Source organism: Hyperolius riggenbachi, chromosome 5 (assembly GCF_040937935.1).
Source record: "Hyperolius riggenbachi isolate aHypRig1 chromosome 5, aHypRig1.pri, whole genome shotgun sequence".
Taxonomy (NCBI): Eukaryota; Metazoa; Chordata; class Amphibia; order Anura; family Hyperoliidae; genus Hyperolius; species Hyperolius riggenbachi.
In genome coordinates, this window is record NC_090650.1 from 269,438,724 (window position 1) to 269,461,141 (window position 22,418).

The 22,418-nt window shown below is 41.7% G+C and overlaps 1 protein-coding gene across 9 annotated transcripts in view; it reads left to right on the plus strand.

The window, feature by feature from the left end:
• Window positions 1-22,418, plus strand: part of PHACTR1 (phosphatase and actin regulator 1) — a 455,927-nt gene that overhangs the window by 428,378 nt on the left and 5,131 nt on the right. For all 9 annotated transcript variants that reach the window (XM_068236910.1, XM_068236906.1, XM_068236908.1 and 6 more), the window contains 5 exons: window positions 8,231-8,457; window positions 10,137-10,293; window positions 11,987-12,042; window positions 15,041-15,102; window positions 20,792-20,932. In XM_068236910.1, coding sequence (XP_068093011.1) covers window positions 8,231-8,457; window positions 10,137-10,293; window positions 11,987-12,042; window positions 15,041-15,102; window positions 20,792-20,932 — 643 coding nt within the window. The remainder of the gene's footprint in view (window positions 1-8,230; window positions 8,458-10,136; window positions 10,294-11,986; window positions 12,043-15,040; window positions 15,103-20,791; window positions 20,933-22,418) is intronic.

Here is a 22,418-nt window from a genome sequence, read left to right on the forward strand (position 1 = left end):
ATCCTCCACAAGCATATAAAAATGACAGTACCCAGCTTGGGTGCAATGCACCTGTAGAGAGAAAGTGAGCACAGAGACAGAATATATGTGTGTCCACCAATCTAGTCACCACCCGGCGACTGAACACACAACAGCGGAAACCAAGTGGGAACGCAATCGCAAGAGTGGCAATTGCCAATAGTGACACAAGACTGAGGAAGACAGAGCACGAGTGTAGCAAGAAAGACACAGCAAATAACAATGATCAGAACGCCAAGGAAAATAACAAACGCACTCGCTAAGCGCGGTCGCCGCGCGAAAAGCGCAAGAGTGACAAAGCACGCTAATGGCGCGGTCTCCGCACGAAAAGCGCAACAGAGACAAAGCACGCCAACCCTAACTAACCAATGTAACACGAAAACGAATAGAGAACGCGAACGCTTGCTAAACGATAACCTCCCCAAGCCTACAGCAAGCGTTTCGTTCCAGACAAGACAGACAGAAGAAGTAACCAGTAGCAACCGCAGCTCTGGCCTACACTCCCAGACAGTGTACAGAAGGAACCACCGTCACTACCGCTAGGGTGAATGAGATCCAGACAGACAGACAGATGGGGCTACCAGTAGCAACTGCTGCTCTGGCTTGCATCCCTACGGCAGAATACAGAAGGAACCACCGCCACTACCAGGGCGAATGCGATCCAAACAGACAGAACGATTTCCTGTCGACCGCCGTTGATGACAAGACAATCGCAACAGAGAGACAGTACAAGGCAAACAGATAATACAACCTGACTATGCTAGAAGGAATGCTAGGAGCACTCCCAAAGTGTAACTACTCTAAGCTAGCAATAATAGCCTACTATGAGCAGAGGGCTGAGACTTCCAGGCAAGTTAGCAGGAACAAACCATCACGACCAGCAAGGAATTCTGGGAAGAAATGGTATTTATACTGCAAGCCATCAAAGGAAGCAGCCAAGCAATTTGCATGACAAGTGGATGCAAATTCCTCACCAGAAGAGCTGCTCTGCAACTCACAGAGTGAAGACAGGTCTCTTTTCCAGAGGCCTGCAGCATTCAGACCTAAAAATGGTCAAAAAGCTGTCTGCCTGTGCAGACAGCAGAGCAGATCATTACAGATACACTTAAGGCCGTGTGGATTGGTAATAAAATGTCAGAATATGAACTTAAAGCATATATCTGGAATTTTTACGCTGTTGTCTATCCACGTCTACCTTCCTTCCTACTAATTAAACAAAGCTCTTTCCTGATAAAAACCCAATACTCAGCAAAGTAGGTATACAAATCCCACAGTGATATGATTCACTCTTTTCTGACCTGGTCTTTGTGGTCTTTTAGAGGCAGGACTGTGTGACCTCCTGTAGTGCCTTTAGGGTCCTTGTGGCTTATATTACCAATCACTCTCCCTAACTTGTTACTGTATTGGAGCAAGGGTGCATGGCTGCTTATACTCCTTCACATTGTTTCCTATAGAGGTGTCAGTAAATGTAAATTTTGGAATTTGGATTTTACGTCATAGGTATGGTTTTAGAGTTTGAATATGTTTGAACTGGGGACCTCCTTTTGCAAAGAACCTCTTGTGATTAAGGGGCCTTTAGAAACCTAGCATCAACAAGATAATCAGGCGCTTGCGCACACAAACACACACACACACACACACACACACACACACACACACACACACACACACACACACACATGCATACACACGCAGGCCTGCTGCTTGGCTTGTATCATCATCATCATTCTGTTCAGAATGCAAGGAAGTGAAACTCAGACCAAGCTTTATTAGAAGACTGCCCCCTACAGCAATGGAAGTCTGTGCCGCAGGAAGTTGCAGGTTTATTTGGTCATCTTAACTGAAGAACTTCTGATTATAGAAGAACAAACTGCTTGTATACAGCTGGAAAAACAAGAGTTTAGAGGATCTGTAACCTCAAAAAATCCCCTGGGGGGTACTCACCTCGGGTGGGGGAAGCCTCCGGATCCTAATGAGGCTTCCCACGCCGTCCTCTGTCCCACGGGGGTCTCGCTGCAGCCCTCCGTGCAGCCGTGGCGTAATATTTACCTTCCTGGCTCCTGCGCAGGCGCTCTGACGGCTGTCGGCTCCGAACTACCTGGAAATACCCGATCGCTGTCGGGTCTGCTCTACTGCGCAGGCGCAAGTTTCCGGCGCCTGCGCAGTAGAGCGGACCCGACTGAGATCGGGTATTTTCGTGTAGTTCGGAGAGGAAAGCAGCCACAGCGCCCCCGCTGGAGCCAGCAAAGGTAAATATTGAAATTACAGTCGGGCCTGTCGCCGGCTGTTCAGAGGGCTGCAGCGAGACCCCCGTGGGACAGAGGACGGCGTGGGAAGCCTCATTAGGATCCGGAGGCTTCCCCCACCCGAGGTGAGTACCCCCCAGGGGATCTTTTTCATGTTACAGAGTCTCTTTAAGGTACTTTCTTGCATAAAGCCCTGAGTACTTCACATGTACTGGCCTTAAAATATCTGACATTTTTATCCAGTGACTGACGATGCTTCTTTTCTTAGGGCTCTTTCACACTACAGGCAGCGGTGAAAGGCTAAAACGCGGCGTTTTGGCTGCAGGCGTTTTCAAGGCGTTTTGAAGGCGTTTTAACGCCTATACATTACAATCAATTGTAATGAGAAACGCCGCGGTAGGCCCAGAAAAAGCGCCTGGGAGCGTTGAAACGCAACGCTCCAAAACGCGGCGTTTAGTGTGAATGGTAAAATGAAAGTCTATGGACTTTCTTTTACCTAGGAAAACGCCAACTTCGGCCGTGGCGTTAAAACGCCGAAAAAGCCCTCTGGTGTGAAAGGGCCCTTAGTGGAAAGGTCAAGAGCAACCTTGTGTAACAAGGCATTTTGTATTCTGACTTTCCATCATAAACACTCTACTCCAATTTCTGCAAGTGAATGATAAAGCAATCAGCCTGTCTTCTATCCATTTGTTGCTTTGCCAGGGTGTTGCATTGGTGAATCAGATATGATTGGATCATGTCAGCACTTCTGTTATAAAAGCCTTTGGCAAATGCTGCTGACCAATTCCTAATTCACAGCCTTAGCATGCCTTGCTGGACTATGTGAAGGAACAGGAATTCAGCTGAATCTGCTCTTTTATTTAGCTGTGATCTGAAGACCGAAGGAATGAAGCAGAGAGCAGATGTACTGTGGAGAGCAGTAACTGCCTGAGAGAGGTTCCAGAAGGCCCACATGCTATGCAAAGAAAACTAGCTTTGATTGGCGTTCCATTACTAAACAATGTATTAACATGCACCTGCATAAAGTGATACATAAACTGCTCTGAGGGCTGGTGCACACCAAGAGCAATTCTGAGGGTTTTTAAAAACGCTTGCGCTTTGAAAAGTACTTGGCTAATGTATTTTAATGGGATGGAGCACACCAGAGCGACTTTTTTTTTTCCCCAAACGCAAACGCGGGTCCTGCAGTACTTTTGCTGATTTTTGAGGCGATTTAGGCTCAATGTTAAGTATAGGATAGTGGAAAATCGATCTGAAAAGTGCTCGATCAGAGCAATTTTCCACACGTTTTTGTTACATACACTGTTCAGTTACAGTTCTACTGTAACAAAATATAAAAAACACTACACCAAAACGCTCCAAAAATCGCTAGGCATGATTAGAAAATCACTAGGCACATGCCTAGAATCCCCTTAAAAAATCACTTCAAAAAGTGTTAAGCGTTTGCTTTTACGCTAATGCTTTTTGGTGTGCACTGGCCCTTACTTCTCATCCCAACCAATCATACGCTCTCCTTCCCCAATAATGCGTGAGAGACCTGGAAGGAAGGCAGACGCAGGTTTCTGTTTGACACAAGAACCCATATTTATACATGAGGCCATAGAGTTTCTGCAGAGTGGCAGTGCAGCCAGTATTCAGCCCAATGTGTAATAATGATAATCATTACACAAACTGCTACAGCAATTGATAATAGTATAGAAATCCCAGCACTTGCTGAACGCTGTGATGCTTTTTTGAGGCATTATAATGCATAGCGAGCCAGATGTACATCCCAGCATACTGTCCCTGGGTTATAAATGAAATGGAAGCTTTCCATCTCATTTATCACAGCTATATGGCACAAATCTGTTATTGTCTCAGATGGCCCAAACCTATAATAGTGCGTCTGTCTAGCTTTGTTGTTGCCAATGGATTGCGGCCAGGAATGCATGCACTTTTCTGCAATAACAGGCTGGAGATTACCACTGTGATTCTGTGATGTGTAAACATATATGAATCATGTGCCTCTCGCTGGAATCATCCCCATTCATCTTCCACTGTTTAGGCAGAATGTTTGGCAGCACTACTGTCACTGAGCTGTATTGAGCAATTATGCCGTTATTAGAAGAGTGCTGTTGTGGGAAAGGTAAGTGTCTGTAGCCATTTACCATTGGGAAACTCCAGGGATTGGTGTATTTGAAGTATAAGTTAAAATGGATTGTTCTGATATAATTATGCTTCAATTTATGATAGAGCCATATTTTGAAACGATCTCAAATGCAGACAATCTCCATATTAGGAGGTCTGTTCACATTTGTCTGAGGCATTTTCAGTGATCAGTAAAGTGTTAAATACTTTTTTTTTTACAGTATACAAAAAGTATTCAAATACATTTCAAGGAAAACATTTAAACACAATGACCCTGATGCCCAAACCACCGGTAATATTGTTGTGCGCATGGCAATATTACTGGTACTAACTCCAGCAGAGTACTACACATTGCGCAATTAGTGCAAATCAGGGTACATCAGTTACAGGAATGATGCTATGGCAATGCACATTACTCAAGTATCATAACGTGCGTTACCATAGCAATGCTCACATTAACCATGTATCACAATTTGCGCTAATTACGCAACGCACGTTACTCTGCTGACGTAAGGATCGGTAATATTGCTATGCGCTGCTTGCATAAGCAGCACATTGAATACAGGGATGTCTTGCTTACCCTTGATGAAAACTCTGTGCATAAATTAGTACACTAAACCTGGACCTGTTCTGGTAATACAGACAACTACTGTTTACAACAGTTTGACTCTTTTGAAAGGACATAACCTCATCACTTTTCTGATCATCACTATTTCTCTGACTTGCTACTTCAAATAGCAAGGTGAGATCCTTGTGCAGAGAGACAATGAGAATGCACATGATTTTACCAAGTACATAGTTCTGACACAGGAAAAACAGCAGATGGCAGACAGCAATTTTAACAGTGTTTATACCAGGAACGGAATATACATTGCACACACGACCACTGTCCTAGTCCAAATCTGGCTCAGGACACTCTCAGCATGGAGTTTGTATGTTCTTCCCACGTTTGTGTTTCCTCTTAGCACTCCAGTTTCCTTCCACATCCTATAGTTAAAATGATTTCCACTAGAGATTATAATTGGAACATTAGACTACAATGATGCAAGGCCCCGTTTACACTTAATTAGTTGGTTTGCGTTAGTGTACGTTAGTACACGTTAGTGCGTGTTGGTACACATTTTTTCCATAGCAGTGCATTGGGAAGAAGATTTCAGTTAAAACGCATTACGTGTGAACTGTGCCATATGAAAACATGGGCATTACTTTGAAAATCAGTTTTCTTTCAGTTAAAACGCATTACGTGTGAACTGTGCCATATGAAAACATGGGTATTACTTTGAAAATCAGTTTTCTTTCCGTTATAACTGAGAGCAATAGTGTAAAAGGGGCCTAACAGACTGAGTTCCACTGAGGTCACAGTGACATAAATTGTTCAATGTGCTAAATAAAGAACTATTAGTGAAATATTGTATCCATACTATTCGAGCATGTAAGCTTACCTGAACTTACCTATGTGACAGGGGCTGATTCATTAAAGGCAGGGGACACACTGAATTACACTGAGACTCATGTTAATCAATGGGCTAGTTAACACTTGAATGCGTTTTTCGTGCGCAGAAAAAAAACCTGACATTTTGCAGCATAATTCTGCACATTGTGTGCGTTTTTTCTATCAGTTCCATTTGCTGCTGTGAAAAAGCACACACATTTTTCAAACATGGTGTGCATAAAATGTATGCAGAAAAACGGCGCAGGAAACTGGAAGACAAGTGTGTCCCCTGCCTAAACAGAAGTAAAATTGCTGTGTACAGACAGAACTGGCCTATGTTCACTTTTTCTTTGTCATTTCAAGGGTTAAAGGCCCGGTTCACACTTGCGTTTTGTGTGACACCGGGCCATACGTCCGGGTCCGGGGGGGTCCGGGTCCCGTACTGGGGCCATACGGATCCCTCAGGATCCGGTCAGGTTGCGGTCAAAAAAGTATCAGTTCGGCATCCGGAAAGTAACACTTCCGGCTTGCCAATACTGTACTTTAAACAGGCGAGGCAGCACAGACAGGGAGGGGGGGGGGGGGGGCACAGCGCACACAGTGCACACAGTACAGGACAACAGCCCACGATACAATAACAAACATACCTGGGCTGTTGTCCTGTCAGCGCTGCCGTCTCCCTCCCCATCTGTCCATGCCTGGACCCCCCATGTGACAAAGGACGGGTGGCGTAAGCACCCGTTCCTATTGCCAGTGTGATGAGAAACTTCCCTTTCTTATGACTTCCTATGGTGCGGGGTAAATGGTTAGGTTCCGGGTCAGGTGCGGCGGCCGGAGCCTGAGTTCAGGAAAAATGCTGCATGTTGGAAAATTCCTGAACGCAGCCCGGACCGCAGATCGGATCCGTATCCTGACAGACGGGCGGGTGTGAATGGATACATTGAATAACATTGTATCCATTCACATCCGGGTCCGTTTGTACAGTATACGGTGCATTCCGGGTCCGGGGAAACCGGACCTGGAACGCAAGTGTGAACCGGGCCAAACTCAGTGCTTATATATTCGAATGAGGCACCCCAACCCAACTACAGTCTAATGCACCCTGCGGTGCTCCCGAAAAGTAGAAAGACACAAAAACACTTGTATCTGGCCATGCAAATAACCCTGATATCCAAAGAGTGCTGAAAAACATAAAACCCAATTATTTATTTTTCTTGGGAGCTGAATAAGCAGATTTTGCATCACACTGATATGGCTGCTGCACACAATTCAGTCTAAATATAACCCCTTAAAATAATAAGAATATGATACATCATGTGACGAAGCTAGGACATACTGCAGTACAAATTTAAAGTGTTACATTTATGCAAAGGCTTTCCTTTACTGGATGAGATGTGTCTGCTACTGGATGTAGCCTAAACTAATGGAGTGAGTGCTTTCTGGAAATGAAATATGATCACAGAGCTTTCCAATATACAGATCAAAGCGAGGACGGTGCTGCCTGAAGGCTTACATTACACAGCCTTCACAGATTTCTGTGGTAAAGCATTTCCTTTCTATCCGCCTAGGCTAGATACAGACATTTTCAAGCAAAACTATGATAAAGTGAGCCTTTTCCTTTAATCATAGTATTTTGTATTTGCGCTACAATGTGACGTACGTTAACTAATTAATATGAACTTCTTTTTTACTTTATGAATGTGCAGGCTTGTTTTTTTTCCTCTCATATACTTTACGGTTCTGAAGCATAAAATATATATCAATTTAAACAGGGGCGTAATTAGACTGCAAAAATGATAGCATGGGGCCTCCTCGGTCCCTGAACCCTGTGAGAGTCGCGTGATCGGGAGCCGGCGACTGGCAGCAGATAGTGTTCCGCTGTGAGGCAGCATCTGGAAATAGGAACAAATTACAGATGCTTCCGCTACTCGCTACTCTGCATGGCGGGAGGAAGTGTCAGGGTTATTTGAGCAAATAGGGAGTTTTTTTTGCTAATTGGCTGCACTCCCGGTTGAGGGGGAGGGGAGGAGGAGGTCCCCCCAAAGCCCCTGGGCCCCCCTGCAGGGGTGATTGCTACGCCCATTAATGTAAAATGTGGCATATTGTTAAGCACAATCTCATAGTTTGAGCATGTCTCTAATATTAATGAAGTTAATAACTACTGGTGTTACTATGCAGGGATTGGGTGACACATTTTTCTTATGAAGCTCACTGGCTCACTTTAACACGGTAGGACTTTATACTGGTTATTCATTTCTGGATGGTCTTGCACCTGTATACATACATTATTGCTGTCAAAAGGCAGATACAATAGAGTTTTTTTTCCTCACTATTAACATGCCATATAATTTTGTATTATACACGTGCACAGAACAAAACACTAAGAGACTTTTGTTTTTTGTTTAAGCTCGGGTTTGCATGGAGGAGACGGTATGTCCAAACCAGGACTCGGAGGATATTCTGACATGAGACAAGTGCCAACTGTTGTAATTGAATGTGAAGATGACAAGGAAAACATGCCTCATGAATCAAGCTATGAAGACTCCTCCTGCCTCTACTCCAGAGACGATGATGATGATGATGAAGATGAGGAAGATGACGATGATGAAGATGATGACAGCTCATTATATACAAGTATGCCTAAATTATATTGTTTTATGGAATTCTAGCCAGCTGAGTCTAGTAGTTAGTAATGTTCTCTGTATGAGGTGTACAGTATTTGTACTGTTTTCAGGTCCATATCTGGTCCTGTCTGTGACAAAATTGGAATGACCCCCGGCACTGCCTCTCTCCCTCATCAGCCGCTTGCACACACCTGCGCACATGCCCGCCCCCTGGGCCCTGTCCTCCTCCTATTCTAACTGCTGCAAGTGTGCTGTGCAGTAGCGTAAAAGCATGGACACACACACATAGGAGGGGACGCAGAGAAACGGGTTTTATAGGATAGGATGATATCTGCACAGGTACCAATTATTGAGATTGGTTCATGAAACTACTGTGGGTATCCCATATCACGTTGTATTTATTAATTGGCAGTACAATGTATGTGCGCAGACAGCAGGTGTAAATTTTACCAAACGTAATGCAAACTATATAGCATAGGTTACTGTAACTCGCATCCTATACACAACATTTGTGTTGCTTGTATAATATGTGTTATGTTATTTGCGTATCATCTTACACAAGCAGTGTATTCTTTGTGTGCATAACAAACATTACGCAAACTATGTAATCTACATTACAGAGTTGGCATAATGTCCAGCAGAATTTACATGCGCTGTCTGTGCACATAAATGTTACCCCCTATTAGTGAATATACCCAGATACCCAGTGTAATTTTGTGCATCAACCCCAATATTTGGTACTTGCAATATCCTGTAAAACAAATCTTTAACACTTTTTACTTGTCATTGATGGTCTAGCTTTTTTGCTGAGAGGGTTCACGCTACTGACACAGCTATTTACACCATAACCAATTTTTCTGATAACCCAACGTTAACCGATTTTTCACAAAAAATGTAACCAAAATGTCCTGTTCCAATGCTTGATAAAACTTACGTCTCTTTATTATACATCTGTACAAACAGCATGACAGCATAGCTGAGGTGTTTCTGACCCTGCTGGGTCCTTTGCTTGGGCTACTATTAAGGACCCAGCAGGGTTGAAAAGTCATCAGATCTTTGCTATGCTATCATGCCATAATCACTGTGCTGTTTGGATGGATTTATAATAAAGGAACCTATGTTTTATCTATAATTGGAGGAGTGTGTATCCCTGGTGTTCGTATTGGTTGGAGTGGCTTCTGATCCAGCACCCTTCACTACAGCACATAGCACTAAGGATAAAGGGAGGTAGAGCAATGATTTATTTTCCTGTTAGTTTGAATAAGTTATTGGATATTATGATGCTCAATTACCATTTATGATCAGAAGCAATTTATTACATACATAATTAATGTAAAGTTGACCTTGTAGTGGTAGCTTCTGTGGAAATGGTTCACAGAGCTACACGTAAGTGAGGAACTCCCAATACTTATTGATACAGAAGCACTCTTCTTTGAAGGACAATCTGTACTGGACAGGACTGGGGTGGCCCCCTTGCTAGTGGGTGGTCTGGGAGCAGGAAGACAGATTTAAGGATTTGCAGCCTTTCTGGAGCTAACCAATCCCAGGGTAAAAAATTTGGGGGGGATTTTAATAGTGTGGAAGCGGGACACACATACACTTCATATGTACAGTTTATGATGCAAAAAGACTTCTGCCATGTGCAATACTGCAGCTAATTATACTGCTTTTCTCTTTTCATCATCCAAGATTCCTTGGCATTAAAGGTTCTCAGGAAGGATTCGTTGGCGATAAAGTTAAGTAACAGACCCTCCAAGAGAGAGTTAGAAGAGAAGAACATTCTCCCCGTGCAGACTGATGAAGAGAGGCTGGAACTCCGGCAACAAATTGGCACTAAACTCACAAGGTAGCTTCACTCCCCTTTCTACAGCTAGCCTCATTTGTCTCGTTACATATTCAAGCTTATTCAGGAAAGCAGAGCAATAACGGATCACCTCATGTCATAATTCATCACTTCAGTGACAGTCCAGAAATTAACATTCCATTCCAAAAATATTAGATCATCAACTGGTGTCGATGGAATCTTCCTTAACCACTTAATGACAACCTGACTTATAAAAACGTCCTGCTAGAGCCTCTTAATAGCTCCAGGACGTTTTTAAAAAGTCAGACAGTGCTGTTGCCGCTGTGCGCGTGAAAATAGTGAAAAAAAAAAACACCAATGAAAAAAATACACATATATTTCCAAATACTATGTTGTCACCACACTTTGTACTAGGGACATAATTAAAATCTTGTGATAACCAGGACAAATAGGCAGATAAAATGTGTGGGTTTTATGTACAGTTGCAGTGTTTATTTTAAAACTATAGGGTAGGTATGTCAAACCGGTACTACGAGGGCCGAGATCCTCACACATTTTTGATACAGCTCAAATTGATGGGTCTGAATCAGGAAAGGTATGGTCCATCAGGTAGAACACATTCCTCTCTTTCTCAGTCCATCCTAAACACTGGCATGGATCTGGCCCTCCAGGCCTGGAGTTCAACACCTGTGCTATAGGGGATGAAATTGGAGAAATAGTGTATTTTTTCATTTTTTCCTTGTTTTTCCCTTTAAAATGCATAGAAAATAAAGTAATTACTGAAAACAAATATCAACCCCAAAAAGCTCAATTGGTGGTGAAAAAAAGATATAGATCATTTCATTGTGATTAACCTCCCTGGCGGTCAATTAAATCTGCCAGGGAGGCAGTGCAGCACCATTTTTTTATTTATTTATTTTTTTAAATCATGTAGCTAGCCTAGCGCTAGCTACATGACAGCCGCTGAGCAGCGGCTACCCCCACCCCCTCCGATCGCCTCCGGCGAGCAGGCCCATCAGGAAATCCCGTTCTGAACGGGATTTCCATTAGGGCTTTCCCTGTCGCCATGGTGACGGGTGCGATGATGTCACCAACGTCATTGACGTCAGAGGGAGTCCTGATCCACCCCTCAGCGCTGCCTGGCTCTGCTGCAGATCTCTCTGTAGTATGTTTTTCTTTTTGTTTTTAGGGTCTAAAAGGTTGTGAAAAAATGTTATGGCTTTTAGACCTTAAATCTGGAAATAATCATAACACTAGAGAGGTTAATGTGTTGCTGAAAAGTGGACACAACTGTGCACAACTGTATTAGTGGGCTCAGGCCCTAAGCAGTTTATCTGGCTTTGTTGTCAGCCAACACCTTGCACTTGCTGCAGGAAAGGAGTCTTTGTCATAAACTTTCTGTATCTCTGAGTCAGTTTGGCTCTGAACCATTTTACTTCATAGTGAACTTAAGATAATCAGGATGTGTGTGGTGAGAAAGGAAATGGTGTAAAACAGTGTTCACATATCTGCTCTGGTGGCTCAATTCCAGATGACTTAACAGCCTGCCTTGGTTTTTTCTTCATCAGATAATATTTGCTCTGGACGTTGCAATGCCATTTTCTGTTTGTAAATTCTTCTGTAGCTGCCGCCGCGAAAGTTGGAGCAATATCGACATTGAATACATTTAGTTACTGCATTTGGCTTCATATATTTTAAAGAAAATGGTTCAAAAGATTTCTATCTTCTTCCGCAGGCGATTGAGCCAAAGGCCAACTGCTGAAGAGCTGGAACAAAGAAATATCCTGAAACGTAAGCTTGCAGCACTTTGTGTATACTCTGATGTCTGTCTGCTCTTTTACTTTGGACTAGGGATTAAAGGGACTCCGAGCACCTCTTATGGGCATGCCTTTAAGACTCCGACCAGTACTACAAAGTACTTAAAGATGCATACCTTTCTGTAGCTTGTGCTCTCCTCTTTCATTTGATGCCTGAATCGCCGTTCTACACCAAATAGTTTTCGTTCGATTTCAGTTTAAAAATCACGGCTGCCATCTTGGCTATGTTATAACTGCCGGGTCACCCCTGTCTTCTCTGTTAGAGAAGTGCATCACTGAATGAAGAAAGAAGAGGAAGTGACACGCATGGCCATTGCAAGAGGCTCCTCCAGAGGGGTCATAGCATGACTTTGTTGGAAGTTGTCTGGCTTAAAGGCATGCCCATGAGAGGTGCTCGGAGTCCCTTTAAATTTGCCATGGCATAGGTTTACCAAGCTATAATACGCTTCTATCCTATAACGCCCATCACAACCTCTAACCTGAAGTAAGCTGGACAGTGGCTTTCACAAACTGGCAAGTCCTGATGGGAATGCAAGATCATAAATGCAGTCACTACAACAATCTTTATCTCTACTGGCCAGCTGAGCAGGTCACACTGGGCATTACGGAATGGAAGTTTCTATGCTGTGGGAATGTCTTCCCTATTTGGGACCATTTTTCGTTACTGTGGAGTGAACAAAGGTTTTCCACTTTGTTTGGTAAACACTTTGCAATCGAAGCAAGGGACAAATAAAATAAGAAGTAGGGTATATCTACTAGGCACCAAAATCTCAGGTAGCATCACTGCCTCGAGGTAAAATTGATAGGAACAGTCATGAGCCATTCAAAGTTCAAAAGCTTGAAGTGAACCTCCAGACTAAAAATCTACTCAGCAGCACTGCAAAGGCTTGGTGTTTCTTTAACAGTTTCACAGCATCAGAACTTTGTTTTTCTTACCAATGCCTTATTTTTAGCTATAAAGAAGCTAAGCCCCATCCCATCAAAGAAAACTGCCTGGGCATTTTTCCCCTGATGCTGTGCAAAGCATGATGGGATGGCTGATGTTGTTCTTGTTGCCTAGCACCTATCTATTTTAATTAACATAACTAATGTAACTTAATGACAGTATGTTTGTTTAGGCTGGAGTTCCTCTTTAAGTTTCTGCCATCTTCTTTTCAAACAAAGCCCTGATTTTATTCAGCTGATTCCCTGATTGAAGTTCTGGATCCAGAACAGCTGGAGATATTGTTTGGCTTTAAGCTGAAAAAGCTCTTGAATACTTTGGCTACTTTTCTTAAGAAACAGCACTGTATTCATTAACATGACAAAAATAGTGAGAGTGCTTAAAGTATAATGGTAGTTTTAGAACAATTGTAAATACTGAAGTAGGTATATGAGGTACTGGTACAGAGTAGGCAGATTATTGTATTATATTTATATTTAAAGGACAACTACAGTGAGAGGGATATGGAGACAGCCATGTTTATTTCCTTTTTCACAATGCACATTGCCTGGCTGTTCTTTTAATCCTCTGCACTTTATACTTGTAGCCAAAAACACTGCACAAGCATAAGGTGTTTCTGACAAAAATCTGATAGGATTAGCTGCATGTTTGTTTCAGATGTGTGATTAAGATACTACTGATGTCAGAATGATCAACAGGACAGCCAAACAACTGGTATTGTCTAAAAGAAAATAATTATGGCAGCCTCCTTAACCTTCTCACTTTAATTGTCCTTTGAGGATAAAGTCTGCTTCCAGCAGGTCAAATCTGCATGCTGCCACTTGGGGCAGGTTAATGGTTTGGATAGTTGGATCTACTTTAGGTGAGCCCTCAGTGGATGCTGGCTGGCCTAAAAAAGTACAGGATCTGGATCTAAGAAATAGATGTAAGATAAGTCATCAGTCAAGAGGTTAGTAAAGTCATCCCTGAAGGAAAAATACAGGTGGCAGAACCAGACGTTTTAGATTTCTAATGAGACTTCCACCTGTGTTATTTTAAATGATAGAAAATACATTTTTTTCTCTTATACAAGCTGTTTTGTGTAATCTGGAGATTGGGGGAGATTTCAGTCAGGCTGTTTTGAAAATTCTATCTTGAAAGATACACAGACTAACCTTGTTACAAAACGTTTAATCTTTATATCAAAGAGATATTTATCTGCTTAACTGCAATAGGCAAAAATCACCATGATAAATACATTTTCTTCGTGGATTTTAGCATTGAGGGGACAGCTTTTTTAAAGTTCTGTTGATACTAAATATGTTGCAGGAAGTGACCACTCTGACCATCTCTGTTATCCCAGTCTGACTGACCCCCTCTGTTATTTTGAGCTTTTGAGTTCATTAACCGTACAGTGACTGAAAACTATAAACCAATAAACACTTAGGATATGGATTATTTTGGTGATCTCACCAGAGAAATATGTGATCTTGCAGGTGCCATTAATGTGTATATTGTAGTGTTAAGCTAACTGCACTTTGTCATGCAGTGCAGTGTGGGAAAGCAGACTGATGAGAATACGCCATAGGAGACGGAGAGCAGACAAAAACAAATATATATAGATGGATAGATATAATAAGTCATCCATTTGGTCTATACTCTATAGGAATGTCATACTGTACAGCGGTCATAATCAAAATGTATGGTTCATGCCAACCATGTATAACCCATCATTTAGTACCTCAGATATGCTGACTGGTGTTACTAAGACTGAATTATCACCAAATACGAATCTGTGCATTTTCTGTACATTAAAATGTGCATGTCAGTTGAAAGCATGTTACTTTCTTCCATACGCTGCACAAGTTCTCGAAACTATAAAAGAATATATATACATGGAGAAATGTACACTTCCACTCTACAAAATGTTAATGTATTCGAAACAAATCACCTAGCAACGTGTTTATATTTTACTTATGCAAAAACACACACAAATCAATATATTGTATATAGGCATCACTAAATGTGTACAAAAATCTCTGATTTGCAGCACGCAACGAACAAGAAGAACAAGAAGAAAAGCGAGAGATAAAGAGGAGACTAACACGCAAGGTAAGATTAGGAACTTGATGACTAACCTAAAATTCTAACACTTGAACAGTGGATGGCAAAAAATCGTTTCTCCTTCTAGCAATAAAGATATACTGGTACATTGTAACAATTAAAACTTATAAACATGATAAATGATTTGTTCTTATGCTCCAAAAGTAATGACCAAATCCACAAAATATAACAAGTGATTTTTTTCGGAAGAAAAACATTCAAATTTGTTAAAGATCCCAGTTCTAAAAGTAGTGGACTAAAATGGATTTTTTTGAACCTCTTTATTTTTTAATTGGTTATAATTTGTATACAGAGGCGTCAACAAGAATAAAAGCGATTAAAATCCATTTAAAAGGGGGACATTTGGTGGACTTATCTCCTCAAAGAAAAAAAGACTAAGGAACGTTATTGTAAATCACGTTTATTACAATCTCTCCGATGCAAGGGGTTTCGCAGGTAACAATCCCGCTTCATCAGGCAATTAACTGGAGACAGCAAAATAGGGTGTATACTGTGGCCAAGCGCCTCTGTAGTTTTTAATTGTTATTTCTAATAAAAATGTAAAATGTTCTTTAACATGAAAACAGTGCTCCGTAGGTTTTGTTCATTTCAGGACAGCTTTTGGATAACACTTTCTGCATGGAAACAGATAACACATTCTGCAGGGATAACAAATTCTGCATGGAAAGAGAAAGAATATTGCTAGGTGTTTATCATAGGTGACGTTGACCTTCCACCACATCTGACATCTTGCTGTTTTCACAACTCTTTGGAAGAAAGTCCAAAGGCTTTCTGCAGCTACAATGTAAATTACGCTATTTTGGAAGGAAGAGGTTAAGAGGTAACAGAAGTAAATGTAAAATATGCATTACAATGTAATAAAATATGTTCACCTTCAAAACTAGGGCTGAAACATTTTTAAAACTTTATGGGAAAATGATAATATGCAGTTATGCAGAACAGGCTAAGCTTGACTGGTTCCATTTGACTAAAAGGCCTGATAAACTCAGCTTTATTCATCAAATCAACATTTTCCAGCAGACAGTAATAATCGTCTTGGCTAAAGAGAAATATCTAATTCAACAGCGATATTCATTCAAATGGACATTTACCAAGACAGTCACACAGGAAAGTTAGATAGGAGCAGAGAGTGACCAGTTTTCCATTGTAGGCCAGTTACATAGATATGATCTTTAACTTGACCAGCAGTTTAGCTCCCTTTTCCCCCTACAGTCACCTTGCCCTGTGAGGTTTGTTTGCATATTATAATGTATCGGTCGTGCTGCACATGGCATGCCCACTAACCAGACTTGAGAAATAAAAATTCAGAAGGAATGTTCTTGAGCTTACAAATGTGGGAGTGAATTTTCCGTCAAGCATTGAGGGCCCGTTCACACTTGTGCATTTTCAGAGCAATTTCAGCATTGCTGAAAATCACTAGCGGTTTGAAAAACGTGTGTACAATTAACGTGTATGGAAGTGTTCTCATCTAAGCGATTTGCTGAAATGATCTGCAGGCTAAATTGAACTAGAAATCACAAAATGCTAATCGCTGTAAAAACGCTGTAAATACGATTTCTATACAGTGAAAAATCGCTGGGAAATCGCTAAGAAAAAAGCCAGAAAATCGTTCAGCGTTTGCGTTAGCGTTTAGCAATTTCTAATGTGAATGGACCCTTACTTGCAAGGATTTCTGCATGGAGTTTGCATATTTTCTTCAAGCTCACATCTTTACTCATCTCTGTTTCTTTTAGTCCCAGGAACCAAAAATGTGCCAGTAGGTCAATTGACTTGCTCCAAATTGATAGGGACTTTAGCTTGTGAACTTTGTCACAGTTATATGATTAAATCAGTGTTATTTTTAAAACCACTACAAAAAAGGTGCATGACACTGTAGTAGCTTTTGTTGGTATTTATACTTTTGCTCAAGGTAAGACTGAGTTTCCAAACCTTTATCAAGTTGTACCACATTGCAACAAAATGTCAGATATTTGTGACACATCGGCAGTTTAACCTGCGATTCCTCATTGGTGATTCATCACATTGGTGGAAGTTAATGTTTACAGTATTATAGCCAGACCACAAGCCAGTTTGCCACAAGCCATGTGGGGGACACAGCAAGCATGTGGAAGAAGGTGCTCTGGTCAGATGAGACCAAAATGGAACTTTTTTCCCAAAATGCAAAACGCTATGTGTGGCGGAAAACTAACACTGCACATCACTCTGAACATACCATCCCCACTGTCAAATATGGTGGTGGCAGCATCATGCTCGGGGGGTGCATCTCTTCAGTAGGGACAGGGAAGCTGGTCAGAGTTGATGGGAAGATGGATGGAGCCAAATACAGGAGAATCTTGGAAGAAAACCTCTTGGAGACTGCAAAAGACTTGAGACTAGGGCGGAGGTTCACCTTCCAACAGGACAATGACCCTAAACATAAAGCCAGGGCAACAATGGAATGGTTTAAAACAAAACATATCCATGTGTTAGAATGGCCCAGTCAAAGTCCAGTTCTAAATCCAATCAGGAATCTGTGGCAAGATCTGAAAACTGCTGTTTAGAAACGCTGTCCATCTAATCTGACTGAGATGGAGCTGTTTTGCAAAGAAGAATGGGCAAGGGTTTCAGTCTCTAGATGTGCAAAGCTGGTAGAGACATACCGTAAAAGACTTGCAGCTGTAATTGCAGCAAAATGTGGTTCTACAAAGTATTGACTCAGGGGACTGGATAATTACGCACACCACAATTTGCATTTATTTATTTTTTTAAATGTTTGGAATAATGTATGATTTTCGTTCCAATTCTCACGTGTACACCACTTTGTAATGGTCTTTCACGTGGCATTCCAATAAAATTGATTCATGTTTGTGGCAGTAATATGACAAAATGTGGAAAACTTCAAGGGGGGGCGAATACTTTTGCAAACCACTGTATTCTTATAGGGACAATTTAAAGCTGCATATAATTTACATGAGATTGGAATGCAAGAAGAAATTGTTTGCATATTGTTAATCATCCCTATTACAGAGGAGCAGTAATGATGAAACTAGCTGTAGTTTATGATAAGTTCTCACTCACAATTTGCCCATTAACACCTGTTTTGCACTTACCTGTGTAGCAAAGCTGATTATCTCCTGGCCGACATCATTCATAATGAATAAAAAACATAACACTATCACGGTTTTAGTTTCAAAGTGTTTTGTTGAAATTTTAAAAACAAGTAGAAATATATAACAAGCATTACTTTTTGTCCCTGTGGGACCAAGTACAAATTGGTAAGCATGTAAAGGGTTAGAACAAAAATGACATGCCAAACAAATGGGTTCAGAGAGAGTAGATTCTTACATAGGTATGATGATAAGGTTTACAGTAACCATGCAATTCTTAGATTTTCATGAGAAGAGGCTACATAGATAACACTGAGTTTCTAAGGTTTTGAGTTTCAGCTAGAGAAAGCAAAAGCTGCCACGTATTAGTAAATGCTAGAGTAGAGTCGTTAATAATTGCGATGAGACATTCATTAACGAGTATGTCATTAATGATTTCTTTAGTCTGAGCTAAGGAGAGGTTTGGTTGGAGCCATTGTCTGGCTAAATGTATTCTGGCAGCCTTGGCTATGTGCTGAGCTAGTCGGTGTTGGGGGTATTTCCAGCCTTTAGGTTTGTGGCCAATCAAGAGAAGGAATGGATCAGGGGGTAGGGATTTCTCCAAAACTGAATTTATAAGGGCTGATATTTGGGCCCAGAAGTCACGTGTTACTGGGCAGAACCACTATGTATGAGCTAAAGTACCAATTCTGCCGCAGTTTTGAAAGCAGAGTTTTGATTTAGATGAATCATAATGGTGTATTTTGTCAGGAACCTGATGAGTGCGATGGAGTATTTTAAGGTTAGTTTCTATATGGGAGTAATAGCTACTTCCTTTAGTGAGTGTTAGACAGCATTTCGACCATTCTTTTGAAGAAAGGAGGAGACTTGCACCTGCGCAGTAGAGCATCCTGACAGCGATTGGCTATTTCCGCCTATCCCCAAGTGGAGAGCCAATACTGCGCCTGCGCTGGAGCTGGGAAGGTAAATATTTACATCCCCGCTGTTCAAGGAGCTTTATCGCTGCCGCCATGGGACCAAGGAGGACAGGAAAAGCCTCAATAGGATCCGGAGGCTTACCCCACCCGAAGTGAGTACCCCCCAGGGGAGGGTTTTTTTGTTACAGGTTTTCTTTAAAGGATGCAGTCAGCAATATAAAACGGTTGTAACTATCCCCAACTCTGCACACAACTGAGAAATATATTTCTTCAATCAAAGCTTTACTTTTCTCTTCTAACAAAATAGGCCTTTGATAGCAGTAGGCATCATCATCCAGAGCCGGGAAAAGGTCCTCCAGCACCAAAGGCTAAGACACTAAAGTGCGCCCCTCCATCCCTCCCACCCCATCCATCACACACTGATTACTATTAGACTAAGAGGCGCCCCAGGGCCCACAGCCCCCTAACACATTAATCTCTAGTTATCGGCTAGCAGTCAGTGTCATTTATCCCCTTTTCTTATTTCTCTCTGCTTCAAACATAACGGGAATGATAGCTGAGTGAGTTGTGTGCCTCCTCCTACACTGCGCCCTGAGGCTGGAGCCTCTCTCACCTCTGCCTCTGCATGGCCCTGTCATCATCCTCCTCTTCTGAGCTGACTTTTCCTTTTGTAGCAGATAAATTGCTTTTGGAAGCGCTAAGACGGTTTGTGGATTTAAGATAACCAATAAAACTTCCTAATGAGCTCATGGTTGGAGCTGGAATATGGAAACTTCCATACATATAGAGCACAAAGAAGGGACAGCTGCAAAGAAGAGACAGCTGTCCAGCAAATCAGCACAACTCATGTATATAATCAATACTTCATCAACAATTTATTAGTATCACAAACAATATGATTGAAAAACAGTGACTCTTCTGGTGAGCAGAATTCACATTTTCAATCAATCAATTCATATGTCACCTGACCCAATCAAATAAATTACTGCTGTGGGCTCAATACTGAGTGCCCAGCATATGTAAACCCAGGTTCAGTAAAAAAAAAATAAAAAAAAAATACAATGTAATACAATGTAACTATGGAAAGATGGATATCATTTTAAAGCTTTCTTTCTCCTCTTTCTGGCGACACCTAAATCGTCACCCTACGCCTTTTAGTTTTCTCTATTTACGCGATTGAAATTGCGGCCGCTGCAATTTCAATCGCGAAAATAGCGAAAACTAAAATGCGGTTTATATATCATTGGAAAGAGGAGAAAGAGAGCTTTAAAATGATATGCATCTTTCCATAGTTTCTGCACTGCTCGGAGTCCCTTTAATCTGGGTAAACCAAATCAATGGATTTGTACTGTATAAAGTGCTTAATTCTATAAGGCAATGCTATGAGCGTGCTATAATGCTGGTCAAAGTGCTTCATTTGAGTTAATACATTACCCAGTATTGTAGAAAGAACAAGCCAGGAAATGGTCGCCAATGCCACGGAGAGGGAAACACGTGGTTAGGGGTTAGACAGGTCCACCAGTTCCACTATGCTTTAATAGACGGGAAACCCCATACGTTTTTTGATCAGTTTAAAAGTAGGAGATATAATATATTCAGCTTGAATTGTAAGAATGATGATCTAACTCATACTGAGACATGTTTTGTTTCATTTTCCTGATTTGACATGTACAGCTCAGTCAGAGGCCAACAGTGGAGGAGCTGCGTGAGAAGAAGATCCTAATACGTTTCAGTGATTATGTGGAGCTGGCAGATGCGCAGGACTATGACAGACGAGCAGATAAACCATGGACACGTCTCACAGCTGCTGACAAAGTTTGTAACTTTAAGCATATTAATTATTCAGTGTTGACAAGGCTCTGGCTCTCAGAAAGGCTCAGCTAAATATTCAGCAATACAGATGTGAGTCTCTGAGGGGAATCTGCCAGCACAAGGCACTTGTGGAGAGTTACAGTCAGATGTATCAGTGAGGATTCTGTGTTGTCTCTGGACTTCAACCATTTTGACACATTTATGAAATCTATTCATTAGATTTGTGGGTTCATTTGTAAAAATATGGTTTTATTTACTGAGTCTGTAATGATGTTTTCACAATCATAGGCTGAGGTAAATGCAATCATAGGCTGAGGTAAATGCAATCATAGGCTGAGGTAAATGCAATCATAGGCTGAGGTAAATACAATCATAGGCTGAGGTAAATGCAATCATAGGCTGAGGTAAATGCAATCATAGGCTGAGGTAAATGCAATCATAGGCTGAGGTAAATGCAATCATAGGCTGAGGTAAATACAACCATAGGCTGAGGTAAATGCAATCATAGCATTCCTGTGATCTCGCCGCCGGGAGACTTGGGCACAGGATACAGACGGTATATGGCTTATCCTGCTGCTGCACAAGTCCCGGACGCGTTAAATACTATTCCCCCTCTAGGTCCACGTGGATAGTGGGGAATTATGTAATTCGGCTTCCAGCTATTGCTGGAGGCCGAATTATAGTGTTTTAAAAGTAACTTCAGCTCCATCTTCTGATGGCGCCGAAGTTACTCACTGTGCGCCGCTATAGTCGTAATTCCTATTACAGTCTATGGTGGCGCTGGCTGCGTCCAAATGTCCTGCACTGTTATTACAGTGCTCGGCAATCATAGGCTGAGGTAAATGCAATCATAGGTTGTAGTAAGTAAACTTTACATCAGAACTCTGATCAAGAATTTCCTTCTTGAAAGAAAGTTTCCTCTCCTATGATTTTGGCACTGCCTACCAAACCCCCTGCCCTGTGTTACCATGCTGCTCTCCTCAGGAGAATACCTGTCACCACTCAGGATCCTTGCATGAAGTCTGTACCCAACATGGCTGCTGGGGCTTCTACTTGCCGACACTTTTCTCTCAGTATGCAGCAGTAAGAAGTTAAGGCATCTCTTCTTCTAGGGGAGGCTGCCGTAATTTTCCCTAATGCTGTGCACTTGACAGGTTATAAATCTTTACAGCCTTGCCATACTTTTAATGAAAAAGAAACAGTGAACTGGTAATATCTGTATAAAGAGAATTATACAATAAAATAATGTATAAAATTCACATCACCGTGCTGAAGCCAAACTGAAAAAAAGTTAGATAATTACCTATGTAGAGAGAAGGCTCTGGATCCCATAGAGCCTTCCCAGTACTCTCTTCCTGCCCTCACTCCGCCGATGTCCCCCCATGGAAGTTATTTGACCAGCTGGTCAAATACGCTTTTGGGAACCCTTGTGAAGGCTTTGGGAGCACTCGCGTCCCTCAGTACTGCTAAAGATGAGCAAGTCTATACT